This window comes from Seriola dumerili, unplaced genomic scaffold (assembly GCF_002260705.1).
Source record: "Seriola dumerili isolate Sdu_G_001 unplaced genomic scaffold, Sdu_1.0 BDQW01000381.1, whole genome shotgun sequence".
Classification (NCBI taxonomy): domain Eukaryota; kingdom Metazoa; phylum Chordata; class Actinopteri; order Carangiformes; family Carangidae; genus Seriola; species Seriola dumerili.
The window spans coordinates 528,996-547,175 of NW_019174636.1; the positions used below are offsets into that span (position 1 = coordinate 528,996).

General features: G+C 40.5%; 1 protein-coding gene across 1 annotated transcript in view; it reads right to left on the reverse strand.

Moving 5' to 3' along the window:
• Positions 1-18,180, reverse strand: part of LOC111233246 (voltage-dependent calcium channel gamma-7 subunit-like) — a 37,541-nt gene that overhangs the window by 15,882 nt on the left and 3,479 nt on the right. Inside the window, exons 2-3 of the mRNA XM_022761018.1 lie at positions 4,289-4,484; positions 1,501-1,587 (exon numbers count right to left, since the gene is read on the reverse strand). Coding sequence (XP_022616739.1) covers positions 1,501-1,587; positions 4,289-4,484 — 283 coding nt within the window. The remainder of the gene's footprint in view (positions 1-1,500; positions 1,588-4,288; positions 4,485-18,180) is intronic.

Consider the following 18,180-nt stretch of genomic DNA (forward strand, 5'->3'; position numbering starts at 1 on the left):
CCGTGCCACTACAGTGTTATGATTTGTGCATCTACCTGAGGACATTTGTCTTGCGTGAAATGGACCAAATGTCTTCCCTCCGGTGTCTCCAACACGAGTCTGAGCTTTACTTCAAAGAGACGGAACAAAGTGTGGAGGGGGTGGGGTGGGGGGGGGCACTTTGAAGCCAGTGTCAACATCTTAAATCATTAAAAATGGCTCAAAGACGAAGCAGCTCCGCGGGGAAATTCAGCGTGCTCTCGACGTTAATTTACTGTTTGAGAAAAAAAAAAAAAAAAGTTCTTTAAAAATAAATATGGTTCTTCACTGATTCTTTTGCCAGAGCTGCTTTTGGTATCATTATAGTTAACAGATTACACATTACTTACTTTATGTTTAGTAATATTGTATTTAAATATAAAAAAAAAAAAATAGCAGTTAGAGTAACAGGAGACTGTGTGTTTCTGCATAAGCAGACAGGAGTGGAGTGTGTAGATGTGGCCTGATGAGACGATCAGTGACACCTGATCCTCATTAAGGCTGACCTCCCCCCTGACACACTGGGAGAAATACAGAATCTGCAGGTTTTAAACATCAGAAACTGAGCATGCATAGTTCAGTGAAAATACATGAATTGTTCTAAACATTTCGGGAGGAACCGAAAACCCAAAAAATCAAAGTGGTAAACTGTGGCTCTTTAGGTTTACAACTGTGAAAATGTTTCGTAGCTTTTACACACTGCTCATGTTTTTGTAACTTTGATGGAGACATAAAACGTATAAACTTATATATATATAAACTTTATTCAGCTAACAAGCTTGAAGTCCATGTAAAAAAGAAGCTGATGGAGGTTAAAATAGTTGCCAGTCTTTAGTCTGTTTTGGTTTTTTTTCTCTTTTTCTTCTCCAACGATGAGAATAATTTTTTAGCTTGATTGTTTCATTGACATTGATCAGTGAAACTACACAGTGATCAACATCGCAACAGCACTAATGTCTCCATAACAACGTCTTTGTGTACACCACTTGTTGTCGCCAAGTGAACTAACTATAGCAATCAGTTGTAAGCATATGTTTTTTGACTGATGTGCAGACACTGGCTTTTCAAACTGAGTTAAGAACCAAAACCCTCGATTCATTCACACCTCTGCAACGTTCTGCAATGGTTGCGTCTCGTTGTGGACCTTTGTGGGAGTTGCAGAGTTTAAGGTTAAATAGATGTAATAAGAACACATGTCTGAGTACGCAATGGCACCGATTTGTTCAACGTGATGTTGTATTTGCTTCCGTCACACGTTGCTGGTTCTTGATCAGAAGCAGGTTTTTGATGGTAACAGTCACAGCAGCAGCATTTATTCCAATGAAATAAATAAAACATAATCCTCTTTTTATAAGTGGTGAAACCTACTTTTTCCAAAACAGCTAGGGGTAAATAATGGCCAAATATTTCCACTGAATATAACTGACTGTAGACACGTGATCATATGTCTGTGTATTTGATCTACGGATGCTGATGACTTACTGAGTATATTGGCTGTATTTTCTGTCGTGATCTCGATCTCTGGCTCGGTGAAATATTCTGACGCCACACATCTGCCCTTCTCAGGCCCTGAGAGAGAAAAAGAAGTGAAAAGAGTAAGAAAGAAAGAATGAAGGGATGATTGGGTGGAAGCTATCTGGGCTGTCTTTTGGGTCACAAACAATAAGGAAACATTTGTATGTGGAAATAAAACAAGAGTAAATAAAAATAAAAAAAAAACACCAATGAAAGAGAGGTTAAAAAACACAGAGAGCAGACAGCGAGGCCAAGGCTGAGCGACAGGGGCGACAAACAAGGAGATTTAGAGAGAGGACGAATCATGAGAGAGGTGACAGAGGGCAGAGGGACCCCCGAAAAGAGAAGATGGAGAAAAACAGGAAAGCCGAGAAATGGAAGTGAGAGGGGGAAAGTGAATTAGAGGTAGAGACAGATGGAGGGCAGGAGGTTCAGGAGAAAACAAGGTCTGAGCTGAGAGAGAGAGAGAGAGAGAGAGAGAGGAGCTGAATACAGACACAATGATTAACCTCACACTGTAGGCACAGAGAGAGAGAGAGGACACACACACACACACACACACACACACACACACCATACACATAAAACACAAAACAGACGTCTATAAAAAAAATAACAGGATGATGCATACATGGACAGACAAACATGATTTTTCTCTTGCTTATACACACACACACACACACACACACACACACACACACACACACACACACACACACACACACACACACACACACACACACACACAAGTTCAAAACCGTCCTCTGACACCTTGAACCACAGGAGCTCTGTTTCTCAGAGCCTTTGTGTCACGGTGGCCGTGGAAAGGGAATGGGATCATACAGATGTTTTCGAGGTTGTGGGTTTATTCCTTAGGCAACTATCTCAGGGACTAAGTGGACTATACTCTGGATTCATTGAGGTCTTGGGTTCAATTTTCAGGATCTAGTGAATTTACAAGTCCAGCACCTAAAGTAAACATTCAAAGGTTCAAGGAAAAAGGCTCAAATGTTTGAGCTCATGGTGTCCGAGGACTGTTTGGAAAGTTTAAGGTGTTTGGGTTCAATCCTTATGAGGCTTAGGGAATTTTAAAGCCCCGCACCCAAAGTGAAGACTGAAAAGCGCTCAGAGAGAAGCTCCCTCTCGCCTGACCCCCCCTGACCTCCACAGAGACGGAGGCAGGGGGTTATGTCACAGAGAGCCATGAGTGGATGACAGTTCACTGCAGCGTGAAGGACAGTTTTCAGAGAAGCCTGTTTATGTATTAAGTATAATTTTACTATATGTAATAATGCTGCTGCACCGTGCCTCTGCCGGGTTGACTGTGAGGTCCACACACGCACACACACATACACACACACACGCGCGTGCACGCACACACGCACACACACACACACGCACACAGTTGTTCCAAATGCCACCAGCGTTCCCCTCCTCTGACCTTTTGTACCAGGCCTCCGACAACAGGGAAACACAAATATGGCCGCCTCCCCAGAGCAACACCATCATGACCCGAAACACAGAGACAGCTACTGCAATAAGGACAGTTATTTGTATCTGTGGTGTCCTGTGTTCGGATGTGTGCATGAATGAACAGTTTTTGGAGAACCATGATCTTTAAAGGCAAAATTCAACCGGGGGTGACTCACTACTCTCACGATTTATAAACTCTGATTTGAAAACATATCAAAAAGCTATATTAAAATCATATTAATCCAACATTAGATGTGATGGTGGGGTCGCGGATTTGCAGTATAATGGTCATGTGAATGATATTGCTTTTTCTGAACTGGTTCTCCCTGAACAAAGTGGTCTGATTGTTCCTGTGAGACTCTGGTGAGACAAAGTCTGTCTGCATGTAGAACGTGGTCTGTACTTCCACAGGAATCAAACTCATGTTGTCATATCTTGATGATATGATTATGATTAGCAGTAATCTGTCACTGTTTGTGCCTGGTGACCACATCGAGCAGCGCGGCGAAGCTAACGGCTAAGTACGTTCTTGCAAAGAGACGAGAAGAGTGAAATAAGATTGGTAAATAAATGGCTACTTTAAAGAGGGTATCATTGAGGGGTGTTTGTGGTACGCTGAGGAAGTGCTTCAGTGGATAGTAAGTTAATTCAAGTTGACATAATTGTACTGTTGACCCATGTTTCATGATCGCTTGCAACCAGTCGATGTCCAGGACAGCCTGGTTGCATACATGTAAAACTGGATGATGCAACACTCAGCTGATATAATGGCCTCCTTTATTTTGGATGTTACGCTTCTACGGTTTGCAAACAAAGAGTTTATGCGTCACTGATTTGCAAACTAAATTTGGACTTTGAGCATAAATGTGGCCATGTGGCCGGTTCAACTCATACGCGACTCATACATTGCTTTTCATTTGTCCCGCGTTCCTTGAAAACAGGTGCCAGTCTCATCTCCAGGAAATGGTGGTAAACGACCACAGTTTTACACCACATGCATTTAGGTGAACTGCAGATTGACAGAACATAAACAGCATGAAAGAGTGACAATCACCCTCCAATAAACAAACTCACTGTGAAAATGGCCTGAACCTCACATGTTGGTCGAGATGCTGTTTCTGAGGTTTTAATACAGTGCAAAGAGGGTTTCATGAAATTATTCGCACAGCATAAATTAGCATCAAATAAGATTTTGAACATGAAAAACTTTGGTAAAATTAACAAACAGGAAAGCACATTAGATAAATCAAAATGTCACCAAATGGGAAACTTCTCAACCGACCTGCTACGAAGCAGACCCTCCACAGGCCGGAGTGCAGCGCCATCTTGACCTCGGTGGTCTGGTTCTGCTGCAGGACGATCCCCTCCTCCATCAGCAGCCAGTAGTCTGTCGACACGGCGACGCCCACCAACAGCAAACCGCAGGCCCCGAAAACCGACGAGAGCAGCGTCAGGGCCCTCGTGCTGAACGAACTCATCTGTGGAGACGAAGGAAGTGATCACACCGATCATGTTTCAGCAGGGAGCAGCCGCAAAAAAAAACAAGAGGAGGAGAAAACATCGAAATAATTTCTGTATTAAATAAATAAACCAAAGAGGCGAGAGACAAGAACAAAAAAAAAACAGGGGACACTTTCAGTTCATTTATTTAAAGATTAGAGTGTCGGATGAAATGAAAAACATGAAACGTGAAAAAGAAGAGGTGACCTGAGGACAGAAAAATTGATTTAATCTTTCGATTTTTAAATTTTTCAAATATGCACAAGCTGAGCAGGGAGGTATGGAAACGAGGGAGAGGAATCTCTGAGTTTAATCTGTCTTGACTTTCATTGACTCCAGCTGTTAAATATGTATGTGATATTGGACAGGAGAGAAGATGGAGGGAGAGGGGAGGGGAGGGGAGGGGAGAGGAGCAGAACAACCTTGGATGAATTCGAACTATTTTTATGTTGGAAAATATCAAAACTCGGTTCAGGACCAACACAACACAACACAACAACAAACTAGTTCTCAAGAGTGAGAACCTTGTACAGCTCTTCAGACGTAATCCACAGGTTTCAGTGGGTTTTTTCTTAACATATCAGGGGGCGATGGCGTAAAAGCTTTTAAGAAATTCAAAAAAAGAGAAAAAAAAAACGGCCTTGAGTCGAACACAAACACAAGCTTCAAATCTGGGAGGTCAAAAATCCTGCAACATTTAGAGTGTTTGAATAAAACCATAACGTGATGTCAAGGATGCAGCGACACAGGAGGAGGAAGACCTTTATCAGCTGATCAAACACATTATGGAAGGAAAGTTGTTTTTTTTCACGCACCATATAAAAGGAAGAAGAAAGAGGACAGGGAGGATTTGAACATCGACAGCAACTGTCAACGCTGCAGAAATACATTTATACGAGAAAAACGAATCAGACGGAAAACACAAAAATGCTCCTTACAACGTTATACAGATGACAAAGTATTTAACTTAAGCCTAGCTTGCTAATGAATGGCAGCATATGACTCAAATATTTTCTTTTTGGGAGTCACAGGTAAATTTACTAGTATATTTAAAAAAAATTTTAAAAATAAATAAAATAAAACCATAGTTTAGTCATGTTTGCACTCTGAGCTCTCAGTTAAATCTTGGTTCAGACATTAATTAATAATCCATCCTCTTTTGGCAAAAAGAACTAGATTCTATGAAAAATGACAAAGACATTTTGTATGTAGTTAAATCAGTGTTTAACTCAGACGGTGAAAATATGTGTAGGAAAAAAAAAACAAAAAAACAAATTAAAAAAAGTGATTTTGACTTTGTCTGAAAGGTCAGAAAACACATTAAAAATCAAAAGCTGTACTGCTTTGGAAAATGGCCAGGACTGGTGAAGCCCAGTCAACAGATTTTTATTTAAAATTCTGGATGAAATCTGGTGTGGTCATAAAAATGTTCCGGTTCTGTACGTTGCAAATAACCAAAGTTTTGATTTTGGCCATCATCACTTCACAGCCAAACGTCTCTGGTGATCATCTCATCAGGTTTGTCTGGCTTCCAGGTAACATGCAGTGCAGTTTAACACTCACTAGGTGGCAGAAATGCTGCCTCTGCCATGCATCATTTCAGCTGTTGACATGCTGAGAAACATCATCTCTCTCTCTCTCTCTCTCTCTCTTAAACACACACACTCAAACACACACACACACACACACACACACACACACACACACACACACACACACACACACACAGAGACTCATCCATCCAGTCAAAATGGAGGTCACATTCACCATCCTGTGGTTTGTGTTGGTGAAGCAGGCGTGAAGCCTCATGGACTCCACTGGTGCTCACCAACAACTGTAAACACAGACCCAAAATGCTGCTCCGCTCAAACACAGGGGCAGAATGACGGGGGTTTGAGGACCCTGAGTAAAACCAGCACTGGTCCCCCCTGAATACAAAAACTCTCAGACCATCTCTTTTGTACATGTTGTCTGACCCCTGGTAAACTACTCATAGGTCATGTGGACCTAAGTTACTTTATAGTCTCAGTCACTACCTGCAGTTCACATCCCCTGCAGCCACAGTGAAAACTAGTATTTAAAGCTTCACTTCAATAAAACCCGAATTTATAGAGCACACCTCCTGTTTGTCTGCAGCGCTGCCAGTAAACAAAGATCGACAAAAATACAAGCTACAGACGTACAAGCTGCTACATGACACAGCAAATAGTGTGTCAAAATAAAATATATGATGATATCAGTATCATTGTTTATGTCAAGCTTGTTGTGAGTTTCCATTTGTCTTTTGTCTCTTTTGTGTTATGTTTGAGTAAAATAGCCAGCCGACATAATTATGGAATAATGTAATAAAGAGTCTGAACATTTTGAATGAACTTTATTGCTTAAAGTATAAGAACAGTTTAGAGCTTCTCAGAATTCCATCAAGTATTTTTTCTTTGTGGTTTTAGGGGAGGTTTTTATCTGACTTCACTCTCTCTATTTTTTGTCGACCGGAAATATCAAGACATTTTCTTATTATTACATTCTCTTAATGTGTTTAACTTCCAATATTTTTCTTCTTTTTTTAATTTTTCCATTTTTTATTAAAGTAATCCTGCCTTTTTCGTATTTGCCATGATCAGTTGTTTGTAAAACACTCGAGCATTTTTGCATAAATCATGTTATAGAAATACAATTTATTGTTGCTATTCTTATGATAAAAACACAACATTCTTCCAATTACAAGTGCTTCTGTCACGGTGCGTTTAAGGTTGGACCCAAATGCAGCCAACACACAAACACAAGCAAACAAACACAAACAAGGAACGAACCAAACAGAAGCTGAAGCACGGGGAAACACAGGGGACGACAACAGCAGGTAAAACCGAGGACAATTACAGGAGATAACAACAGGCGACATGACATGATAAACCAGACATGAACAGACGAACCGACACAGACAAAGGGGAGCACAGAGACTATATAGACACAAGGGAGGTGAGGGTGATTGAACACAGGTGAAACACATTAGGGCGGGGCAGACAATCACCAAAAAGGGAAACACAAAGACAGGAATTACAAAGATCGAGACACAAGGAAACCACTACAAAATAAAACAGGAAGTGACAAAAGTCCAAACATAAATTCAAACATAAAATGTCCGCCATGGCAAACCATGACGGTTTCTTTATCCTCTCTGACCTCCAGGCAGCCACAATTGTTTATTGTCTCACATCATGAAATTTAAGTTGCATGTTTATGTCCGAATTCGTTCATTTGATAAAGATTAAAAAGAAGATAAACGGCAGATAAACAGTTAAGTGATTCATTTGCATATTTTAAAAACCTCCAGACAGAGCACAGGGGGCAACTTGGTTGCCTTGAGCTGAACTCAGCGGGAGAAGATCCAAATCTGGAGAGACTCCAGAGGCCCAAGTGCTTCAGGTCATACTGTGTAACAGAAAGTTTAGAGTTTAAGGACACATCCCGAAAGTTTACTGTGCATTCCCAAATTTTCTCTGTGGTCCTGAGAATGCTTTCCTTGCACAGCAATTTGCATTTGAATAAATATGTAAAGAATGGATATTTTTTTACAATGACCTCTATGAGAAGGATATTTACAGTATTCCTAATAATAAATGACATTCAAAACAGGATGTTGAAGGCGGTTCAGTGCGTCTTAAAATGTTGTTTACGAGGCTGAGAAAGAAAGAAGCAGATAAGCGAGCAGCGCAGAACAAAATGAAGTCAGCCGACAAGATCAGAGCTGAGCAGATAAGCAGCAGAAAGAAAAGTCGCTGTCAGGCAGGAGGAGAGTGAGGAGTGACCTCATCACTCAGGCACGACGCTACAGAGCACATTCAGCGGTGTCGGAGAGGATTCGCTCACTCAGACATGAGTCACCTGTTACGAATATTTGATATGGTAAAACACCGCTCGCCTCGAGTGAACCGTCACTTGCCTCGGGTGAACCAATCAGATAATCCCCCCTGCAGAGACGGTGGCAGCCACGCAGGTGTGCGGTGGTGGTGGTGTGGCACATGGGAGCGTATAGATGAACAAGAGACATATGAAAAGGAGCATAAAAAGGTCTACTGTACATGTACAAGCACACACACACACACACACACACACACTGACCCTGACTTCAGCTTTGAGCTTGCTGGTGTGACCTTGACCAAGGAACGCCAAAAAAATTCTCAAATCCTTGAGCTCATGCATAAAATTTTAAAACACATAACAAGGACATGTAGGTGTTTGCCAGACAGTGCAACTTGAATTATTTTTTCGACCAACACAAGCATTTTAAAGATCCCATATTTCCCATTTCCCATACTTCTTCTGTGTTTTATTTGAAGTGTTGATCCATAAGAAGATATATTTGTGGTTTTAAGAACCAAAAACCATCTCAATGTAGTTTTACATCTCCTCTCTCAGGCTTCTCTCTGGAGCTCTAGTAACAACAGGTCAGGCTGACCTGATTGAATAAAAGTATAGCTAATTTCACATTAAACCCTCAGAGAAACCAAATCCTGCAAGGTTGGAGGGTGGGTCCAGGTGGGCGGGGCAGGGGTATGGCTGAGAGTAATGACTGCTTTGTTGTGACATCACAAAGTTACAGAAGTCTTGACGGCTTGTTTTAAGGTTCATTTTCTGAATACAGGCTGTGTGCATTTCTCTGTGGACTGAGCACTTTGATGCTTTCACAGTATTAATATAGAAACTAGACCTGCTTTATAATCAAACAACACATGGAAAAATACTTTTATACAATATGAGACCTTTAAAGCAGGGTTCAATACACATTGCCAAATTACATCCAAACTGCAGCAGAATACACAGTCATGGTGCTGTAACTTAGCCTGGTGTAAAAGTTTACTAAGAGGGAATTAGTGCTGTGACTTTCTTCTGTCTGCAGAGTCAACACGACGATGTCACTGAACAGACGTCCAAAACACTTTAGTGGAAGTCAGCGCCTCAGAGAGTCACATCCCCTGAACGAGACAAAGGTGATTTGTGCTTGGCTCGTGTAAATAAGCATCAGTCTTAGTGATGGAAATGTCAGGCCCAACACGAGAGGCAGTCAGACGCACGCTGCTGAGTCAAAACACACAAATCCATCCACTTAGAACAGAGGAGAGGGAGCTGAGAACCTGCAGGATGCAGATAACTGTCTCACCCTGTGGGCTTTCAGATGGCTTCATTCATGTCGTTTCACATTCTGTTGACTAAAACATGCATAATATGAAGATTTCCAGACTTAAGGCAGGGTGCTGCGGGTGAGGGTGGTTGTTTTGTTTGGTTTGGTAATTTGTGAGATCTAGGAGTTTGTTCTTGTAGCTGCTGTAGCTCTTTGAAATGCACAAACTGTACCATCCTAAAGGCAAAGAACAGTATTTACAGACGCAGTGGCATTGAGAAGAAAAGGATTTAAAACTTTCATGCTGACTGGCAAACTGTGGAGCACACAGGCTGTAAGGTTTTCATTTTAATGCCTTTTTTAAAAAGCTGTTTGTTGAACCTTAAACAAATCAGTGCCATATAATCCACATTATACCTACTGTACATAATACAGATAGCACAGTTTCCTATTGGATGATTTTCAGGGAATACAAGAAAAACAAAAATCTAAATCAATTCTTTTAGCTTCCTTGCTCATTTTAATGAGCTTGTTTAAGAAAATAAACATTATTTTTTATATTTATAGTAAAATCTAAGCCATTTATATTTACCTCTAAATACACACTTCATTTTTTAAAGGTATCTCAGCAACACTAGACAAATAAATTCAACTAGAGTCGCAAGCTGAGATGGAAGTCACTGCTAGCCTGCGAGTTAGTTAGTTAGCCAGCTAGTTACATTTGGCAAAGGTTTAGCTATGCTAGGCCGTTTTAGCTAGGGTCTGCATCATGATAGGATTTAGCTACTTCCTGGGTTAGATTAGCACCAAAATTTTGGTTAATCAAAATGGACATTTACAGTTTGGTAAGTAAGTACATTTATTTTTCTTTAGCTAAGTCTAGCAGTGGCTAGCTAACCAGATAATTTTACCTTGATGTAATGTCCTTGCTTTTCCTCTCTGCTCTGTCTATCAATAGATAGGTTTTATCAGTCAGGTTTAAATGAAATTTTAACCCCATAGCCTGTAGTTTCTGCATTATGACAGCAGTGTAATAATAATGGATTTTGTTCCAATCAGTTTTTCAACATAATTTGTTTATCACGTCATGTCGATACAAATTAGTAGTAAACTGTTGACTTTTGTGTTAATGCTATCAGTTGTATTTGTATGGCGTACATTACTCTAAATTTCAAAATATATATATATTTTGAAAATTTTTGTAGTTACACTTTCAGCATTCATAAGAACCATGGTAAATAAGTAAACAGACAGTCATATTGATGAATCTTGGTCTTCCTCCAAAAGTGATGTCATGATAGCTTTTTTGTTTGTTTGTTTTAGTTTTTTTGTTTAAAGGTGCAGTGTGTAGGATTTAGTGACATCTAGTGGTGAGATTATAGATTTCAACCAATTGAATACCCCTCTATTCACCCCTCCCTTTCCAAAGATGTAAAAGAATCTACAGTGGCCTTCAGGTAATGTGAAAAAAGCCAAAAGGTCCTCTCTAAAGGCAGTGTTTGGTCTGTCCGCTCTGGATTGTAGAAAAATGGCAGTACAACATGGTGGGCTCCATGGAAGAATTATTAGTTGCAGGTAATTATACACTAATTAAAAAATTAATTATGAATATGATATTCTATTTCTGCCAATAAATCCTGCACACACTGGTCCTTTAAAAACAATTTTTCTTTTCGTTCTGATTTTTTTTCTTTTGGCAGTTTGGCTTTACCTCAATATTTTATACATGTGAAGAACTATGTTAACTGTAAAATAAGACTACAAATGATTGGGCTTCTGGTGCATCTGCTGTAGACTTTTGGTCACATTAATACTCAGCACAGAGAGTGCAGTTTTGCATGCAATGCAGTTTTTTCTTTTAACTGTGACTTTAAGACTACAGAGAGACGAAAGCCTGGAGAAAATGTGGGTTTAGAGGACAAGAACTGTTGTGATGGGTCAGTCCACCAAGCATTTTAGATAGTTCTTGCAGCCACACACACACACACACACGCACACACACACACACACAGATACACACACAAATGAAACCAAGCCTGTGTTAGCTGAGATAGCTGACAACAAATGGGCTGGGATCAGGTTGTCTTTGTAGTTTAAGCCCTGAGAATATAGCCACAATTCCCTGGTTGCACCAGCCACTAACTAACTCTGTGTGTGTGCAGGGAGAATCCAGGAGCAGGAACGATGTAATGAATTACAGATGAATGGAGCAGCGGTGCTTAGGAGCAAACAGTCAGAGGTAATGATGTGGGGAGAAAGTAGTGAGGGAAGGTGAAAGGAGAGGGTAAAGGAGGGAAAGTAAAAGGAGAGAAAAGGAGTAAGGGAGAGAAGGTGGATACTTATGAGGAAGGGTGTAGGAGGTGAGGGAAATTAGAAAGTGGGGAACTGGAGAAGAAGATGGGAGGAAAGGTAGGTTGTGACCAGAAGGTGAAGGAGAACAGATAGGAGATTTAAACTAAGGGTGAGAGGCAGGGAATAAGGGAGGAGTGAGGAGGAAACTGTGAAAAGAAAGAAGAAGAAAGTGATAGAAGGTGGGGGAAAAGAGGGTATGAAGGAAACAAGAAAAGGATTGAAAGAAAGGAGAAGAAGGGGAGAATGGAGAGAGAATGGATAATGATATAGGTGGGTGAGGGTAAAAAAAATCAAAGGAATGAAGAAGGAAGAAGAATGGAGGAAGAATGAAGAAAGGTTTGTAAGGAGCATGATTAAGGACTGATTACAGGAAATTCCAGGGGAGATAATTACTTAATTTCAATGCTGACCGAGATTAAGATGGAAGTTTCTTTTCAGCAGATAAAAAGGAATGTGTTGTCATCAGTAATTGTAGTGCAAATTTCTTATCAGTGTACATAATACAAAAGAGCAACTGTAAATCGTCCACATTGCTTCTCAGCCTAAAGATAATTTTTGCAATATTGTATTTCCATGCCGGATTTATGATGTGCACATTCATTAATCAGAGTAGAAACGTTTGAATGGAGGAACAGTGAGCAGCAGACCGAGGAGCTGTCCACCACTGTGGTGCTGAAATCCTCACTACAGCCGACCGCCCTGATTCTCCTTCTCCCTCTCTTCACTCCTTTCTTTTTCGATGCAGACATGATTCTCCTCCTCCCTCTCTTCAATCCTTTCTTTTTCGATGCAGACCCCCCCCCAAGCTGCCTGACTGGGTAACTATTTCTTTTCTGTTTAAAACTACAAAGACCAAGTGGTGGTAAACTGATCACTATTTCATATTTTGGAAATTAAATGTCAGCTCTCAAGTGGCCCTTCTTCATGTTTCCATGACCCAGTTATTTTACAATGACAAGACAGGACTGGTTTGTCAAACAGGTTACAAGACCTGTTTACCCTCACCTGACAGGGACCTCTTGAGGCCATGTGAATGCTGACTGATGTTTCTGAGAAGGAAAGGAGACAGTTGCATGAAGTTGTTCTTACACTGCAAAACCTCTTAGAGAGGAGGTTGAGATAGATAGTTTAACACAGGGGAGTGTTGTTAGCATCCTCTCTCCAACCAACTGTCAATGTTGTGTTTTCTTTTTTCATGTGAAAAAGTACACACCATGGTATGCTCTTCTCCAGAAAGTGAGTTTCCATTTAGAAGGAAGGCTTCAGAGAGCACAGAGGCCAGAGGTCAAAGGTCAGCTGCAATGCAGTTTGTCTTGGAAAAGACATGACTTTTTTTGCTCAAGGGCCCTTAGCAGTCTCTGATTTCATTCGTTCTTGTCATCTCTTACATCACCATCTGAGTATTTGTGTTTTTTTCTCTGTAAGTCGACTATGTAAAGTCATTCAGCGTGCCATTTTATAATCACAGACCTGAGGCGCTGTGAGCCAGTCAGCTGTGGCCCTTCAGCACAGTTTCTAAAAGTAAAAAAAAGGAACACTGCAAAGGGTTAATTTTTATCCACGGGCTAACTTCTTCATTACAAAGCAGCAGGCTCCACTCAGTACTCCCCAGCACAATTTAAATTTTTGCTCGGATTCATTATTAATTCCGTTTAATTTTATTGGAGGCTTAGAAGCATCCTCAATGAAGTCCAACTTAATGAATGAGTGTGCCTTGCTAATTAAGGCATTAAAGCAGGGTTGTCAGTGTAGGAGTGATAATAAGTTCCGTTAATCAGGAGCTTTGTACATATGAATTAATTTCCGGAAATAGGCCATTTACTTAATAAAGAGCCCATTGTGCTGTATAGTCTGAGAGATGGTTTTTATCTACTATCAACAAGCCTCTTTATTGGTGATTATTTTGTTGTGATTGTGTTGGTAATTGTGCATCTCACTTAATAAATAAAGTCTCAGTTTTTTGCCCTGTCTGAGACACACAAATGAGATGGACTGAGCTAAACCTGTAATCAGATGAAAATGGGCTGATAATAAGGATTCAATATGCGATATAAAGAATTAGAACACATTAAAAAAAAGTGGTGAATGAGTAATTGGAAGAAATAGATCGCTGTGTAACATTTACCTTTCGGTCTGTCAAAGACAACATTTTTACATTTTAAAGTTCCAAGAAACTTTCTTATTCCTCTTTTTACTATCAGTGGTGTGATCCTACTGGAAAATAGAATTTTTGGCTAAATTCAGAACAGTTATTTTTCTCTCTGAGCTCTTCGCCCTGGTTAAAATACAGTCACGTTATCAATCAGGATTTAGCCATTTTTGAATCAGAATCTGATGACAGTTGTGGACTGTTTGGTCAAATCTGATCAAACCACACCCACACAGTCCTGATGAAGCAGATTAACTGAGTCTTTGGGTGTTAAATTCTTCATAAAATATACTTAACATTTAATGTTATAAAGAAGTACTTTCATTAAAAGAGGATATTTCTTAGTTTTCTCTGCTGCTGAACGTGGTTTCTTGCTGGGAGCAGGTGGTAGTGATTGTCACTTGACAGGAGCTTCTGCCATCATTGCATTTACAAGACATTAAAAAAGCCCTCCAAGCACCACTACTTGTTCAGGGCAGATTGGAGGCTACAGTGAGTCGCTATCGGAAAGTGACGAGACACGCCAGGGCTAGCTGTTTAGCGTGCTAACTTCTGTAGAAGAAAAGACGAGATAGAGTTAACATTGGTGTTGCTTTCCACCTCTGGAAACAGCTCTTGGTGAGTAAAGGAATGAAGTTTGATGCTGAACTCACAACATTTCCTCTACACTGGTATGTAAGCAGATAACATTGGTGTTTCTTTCCACCACTGGAAAACAGTTCGATGCTGAACTTGCAACTTTTATTCTAGAATTGTAAGTAAACAGCTGTTAATGCTAATGTTGGCAATGTAGCAATAGCAAAATTTACAAATGGCTCCTTTAAATAGTATTAAATTTGTTTAAGCCATGTTTTCACAGGTTTTGGTGAAAATTGGTGGTGGAAATTATGAAAATTATGTTAAAAGCAATTTATTCCAGCAATGAAGATAAACCACATGGCTCTAAAGAAGGGCTATAGCTGCCATTGAACAAGGTCATGTCCTAAGTTCTGGAAATTCTGATGGTTTAATAACATGAGCAAGCATTTAAAACATGAACACTCAAATGTTTTCAAATGCCTAGCAGCATAGACTATGCTGTTTAAAAAAGCCAAATAAACTCCAAGGACTTCAGCATTCTCCATGAGAACTGGGTGTTTAGCAGGCAGTGCACAAAAGGCTTTGAAACAACACTTAAACCAAATTTAAAAATTACAAGAAGTAAATAAATACAGAGTAGAATGAGTTTATAAATATGTTTTTTTTTAAAAAATCATAAACAAACAAATATAATATAATTAAATAAAGAAAAACAATAGTCAAGATTGTCTTTTCAGAAAACAGGACTTTGAGAGAATTTGAGAATTACTTATGTAATTACTATATGAATAGAAGCAAGTGTTACAGATCGCTACATTTCCCTTCTGTATTGGAAAAACAGCAGGTGACACCGACTGACTGACGTCTTGGCTCCCAAAATTAAGAAGTGGTGAAGAAATAAAAAAAAAACAAGGGAATCAGATGAAACAGAGATGAAAGACTCTGAAGCAACGACGGGTCAGTGTGGAGCAGGGCAAAGCAACTGCTGAGCACCAAGAAACTACACGTCCCATGGTGCCGGCCGGGGCTCCACAGATGGCGTTCCCAGGTTAGCTTGCTATCGTTGGGTTGGGGGGGTTGGGGGGGGTGGAGGGGTTGTTTTCTGTTGAGAAGGCAATATGTCCCTCTGTCAGCAGTGAGAGGCTCGTGCCAACTGGCAGGAGAAGAGATGGATATTTAAAGATGGGAAGAATGGAAGACAAGATGGGGAGAGAGGAGGAGGGGGTGACGGAAGGAAGGACAGAGGGAAAAACTAAAGAAGGAAACAGAAGAAGAATGAATGTGGTGGGTATAAGGTCAGATCCATCATAGTATGTCAAAGTATTTGGTGAAGCCTGAAAGAAGTTAGACTAAGTCGGGAAGAGAAAGGCTGAAATAGGAAAGGAAGACATGGGTGATGGAGGAAGTATATGCTATTCATTTGCTCCTAAAATGCCAAAAACAACTTATCTTTTAAAAATAGCATCAAAATTCTCCAGACGAGACATTTCTAGGAATGATGCTGAACCGTGCTCAAGTCTCTGGGAACTGCAAGAAGACTCTCATTTCTCAAAGCGGTACTTAAGACGATGAAAGCTTTGGGAAACAAACCCTCGTCTTGTAGTCTGTAGAACGACTGCTGGACTGATAAAGATAATTAGCTTATGCGGGAAATAAGAAAACACACACACACACACACACACACACACGCCGGAGAAAATAAGGGAGGGCCTGCGAGAGACTGCTAATGTGCCGAAGAGAGGTAGATAAAGGAGAGGGAGAGATAAGGAGCGATATGGTGAGAGAATAACGAGGGAAGGGAGAGGAAAAAGGAACGACAGCTTACAGGAAAAGACCTTGGCCCAAAAACTGAGGAACACACACACACACACACACACGCACACACATATTTTACGTCACATGCACACATATGCACCAGGGCTGGCAGGCAGGCAGTGTTAAGTGTGACACATCCTACATGCCGGTGCCTGTGCAGAGCGGCATTCACAAAAAAAAACCCTCTACCACTTAGTCACACACACACACACACACACACACACACACACACACACACACACACACACACACACACACACACATCTCAGTTCACCTTCACTCAGTTTGAATGTTGTATAATTTGAATATGAGGTCACATTCAGCTTTGACTGACCTGAAGGGGAACTGACCTTAACTGTGCATGATACAAACACTAAAAGAAGATCTGATGGGTGGAAAGCCACATCTCAGAAAAATAAAAAAACAGCTTTGTTTTCCTCTTGACTGCTGTGATTTGTGTGTGTGTGTGTGTGTGTGTGTGTGTGTGTGTGTGTGTGTGTGTGTGTGTGTGTGTGTGTGTGAGAGTGTGTGAGAGTGTGTGTGTGTGTGTTTGGGTTTTGATTCGCAGCTTGAACATGAAAGGACCTGACCCAGTGGCTGAATCTGGGCCAGGTTGCATAAAGACGGGGGGTGGGTGGGTCAATCCCATAAACAAACCCACCTCATGCGGTGTCTGACCAGGTGTGCAAAGGAGAGAAAATCTGCCAGATTTAATCTTTTCTCTCAAGCTCTTTTCTTTTTGTCCTTACTTCTGTTGTTGTCTCTGCTTACACAGCTACTTTCATCAGTTCTTGTACCACCATGAATCCCATGGAGGACAGACTGTATGAAAGCATCTTCCCTTATCCCCATTTGTTGGATTAATTGTGTAGAGACAACAAAGACGCAAAAGACACAGCGCTTGGAGAGAGATTGGAAAGGCAGTGTGGTGCAGGCAAAAGGAGGCTATGATAGCAGGCTTTTTGCCCAGCCTTCAAGTGTGGCTTCTCAGAGCAAAAAAACACTTTTTGTTTTTAGATGTGATTGGATGACATGAACTAGTTCATGACACTGAAAGTCCTTCAACCTTAAGAGCGAATTAGTCTTTAAGAATCCTTATGAGCATTTTCTGATTCTGCTCCCTGATTGGTTGGATGACATTGTTGGTCAATTCTTTTAAAAACTGTAACAAATTTAACTGCTGCACAAAACATTCATTCATACAGTCTGCTACATCTATGGTTAAGGTTTGGTTAAGTTTAGGCAACTAAAACTACTGGGTCAAGGCTAGAGAAAGATCATAGCCACAGTTTGAAGAAACCAATGTTGATACCTAGTAAGAGGCATAATCTGGGTTGGACACTTTGCAAACCGTTCACCCCAATGTACTCCCTAAAAGGTTGGGCGTTATAACTGCATTATGCTACTTCCTGCTTTGCTTCTCAGAGGAAAGAGTCAATGTTTGTACAATCACCAGAGGTTGCTTTAAGCATTTGAAGAAAGATAAATTCAATTGTTTTCTAAAGAGAACAATCTCACTAATTAGCAATGTGTTCTGGATGATTTAAGACTCTTGTAACCAAACGACATAGCTAACAGAGCAATAGCATCTCTGCATGCTGTATGGCTCAGAGCACTTCCTTTAGTCTTTACAAGTCCATTCTGGTTGCTTTCTCATAAT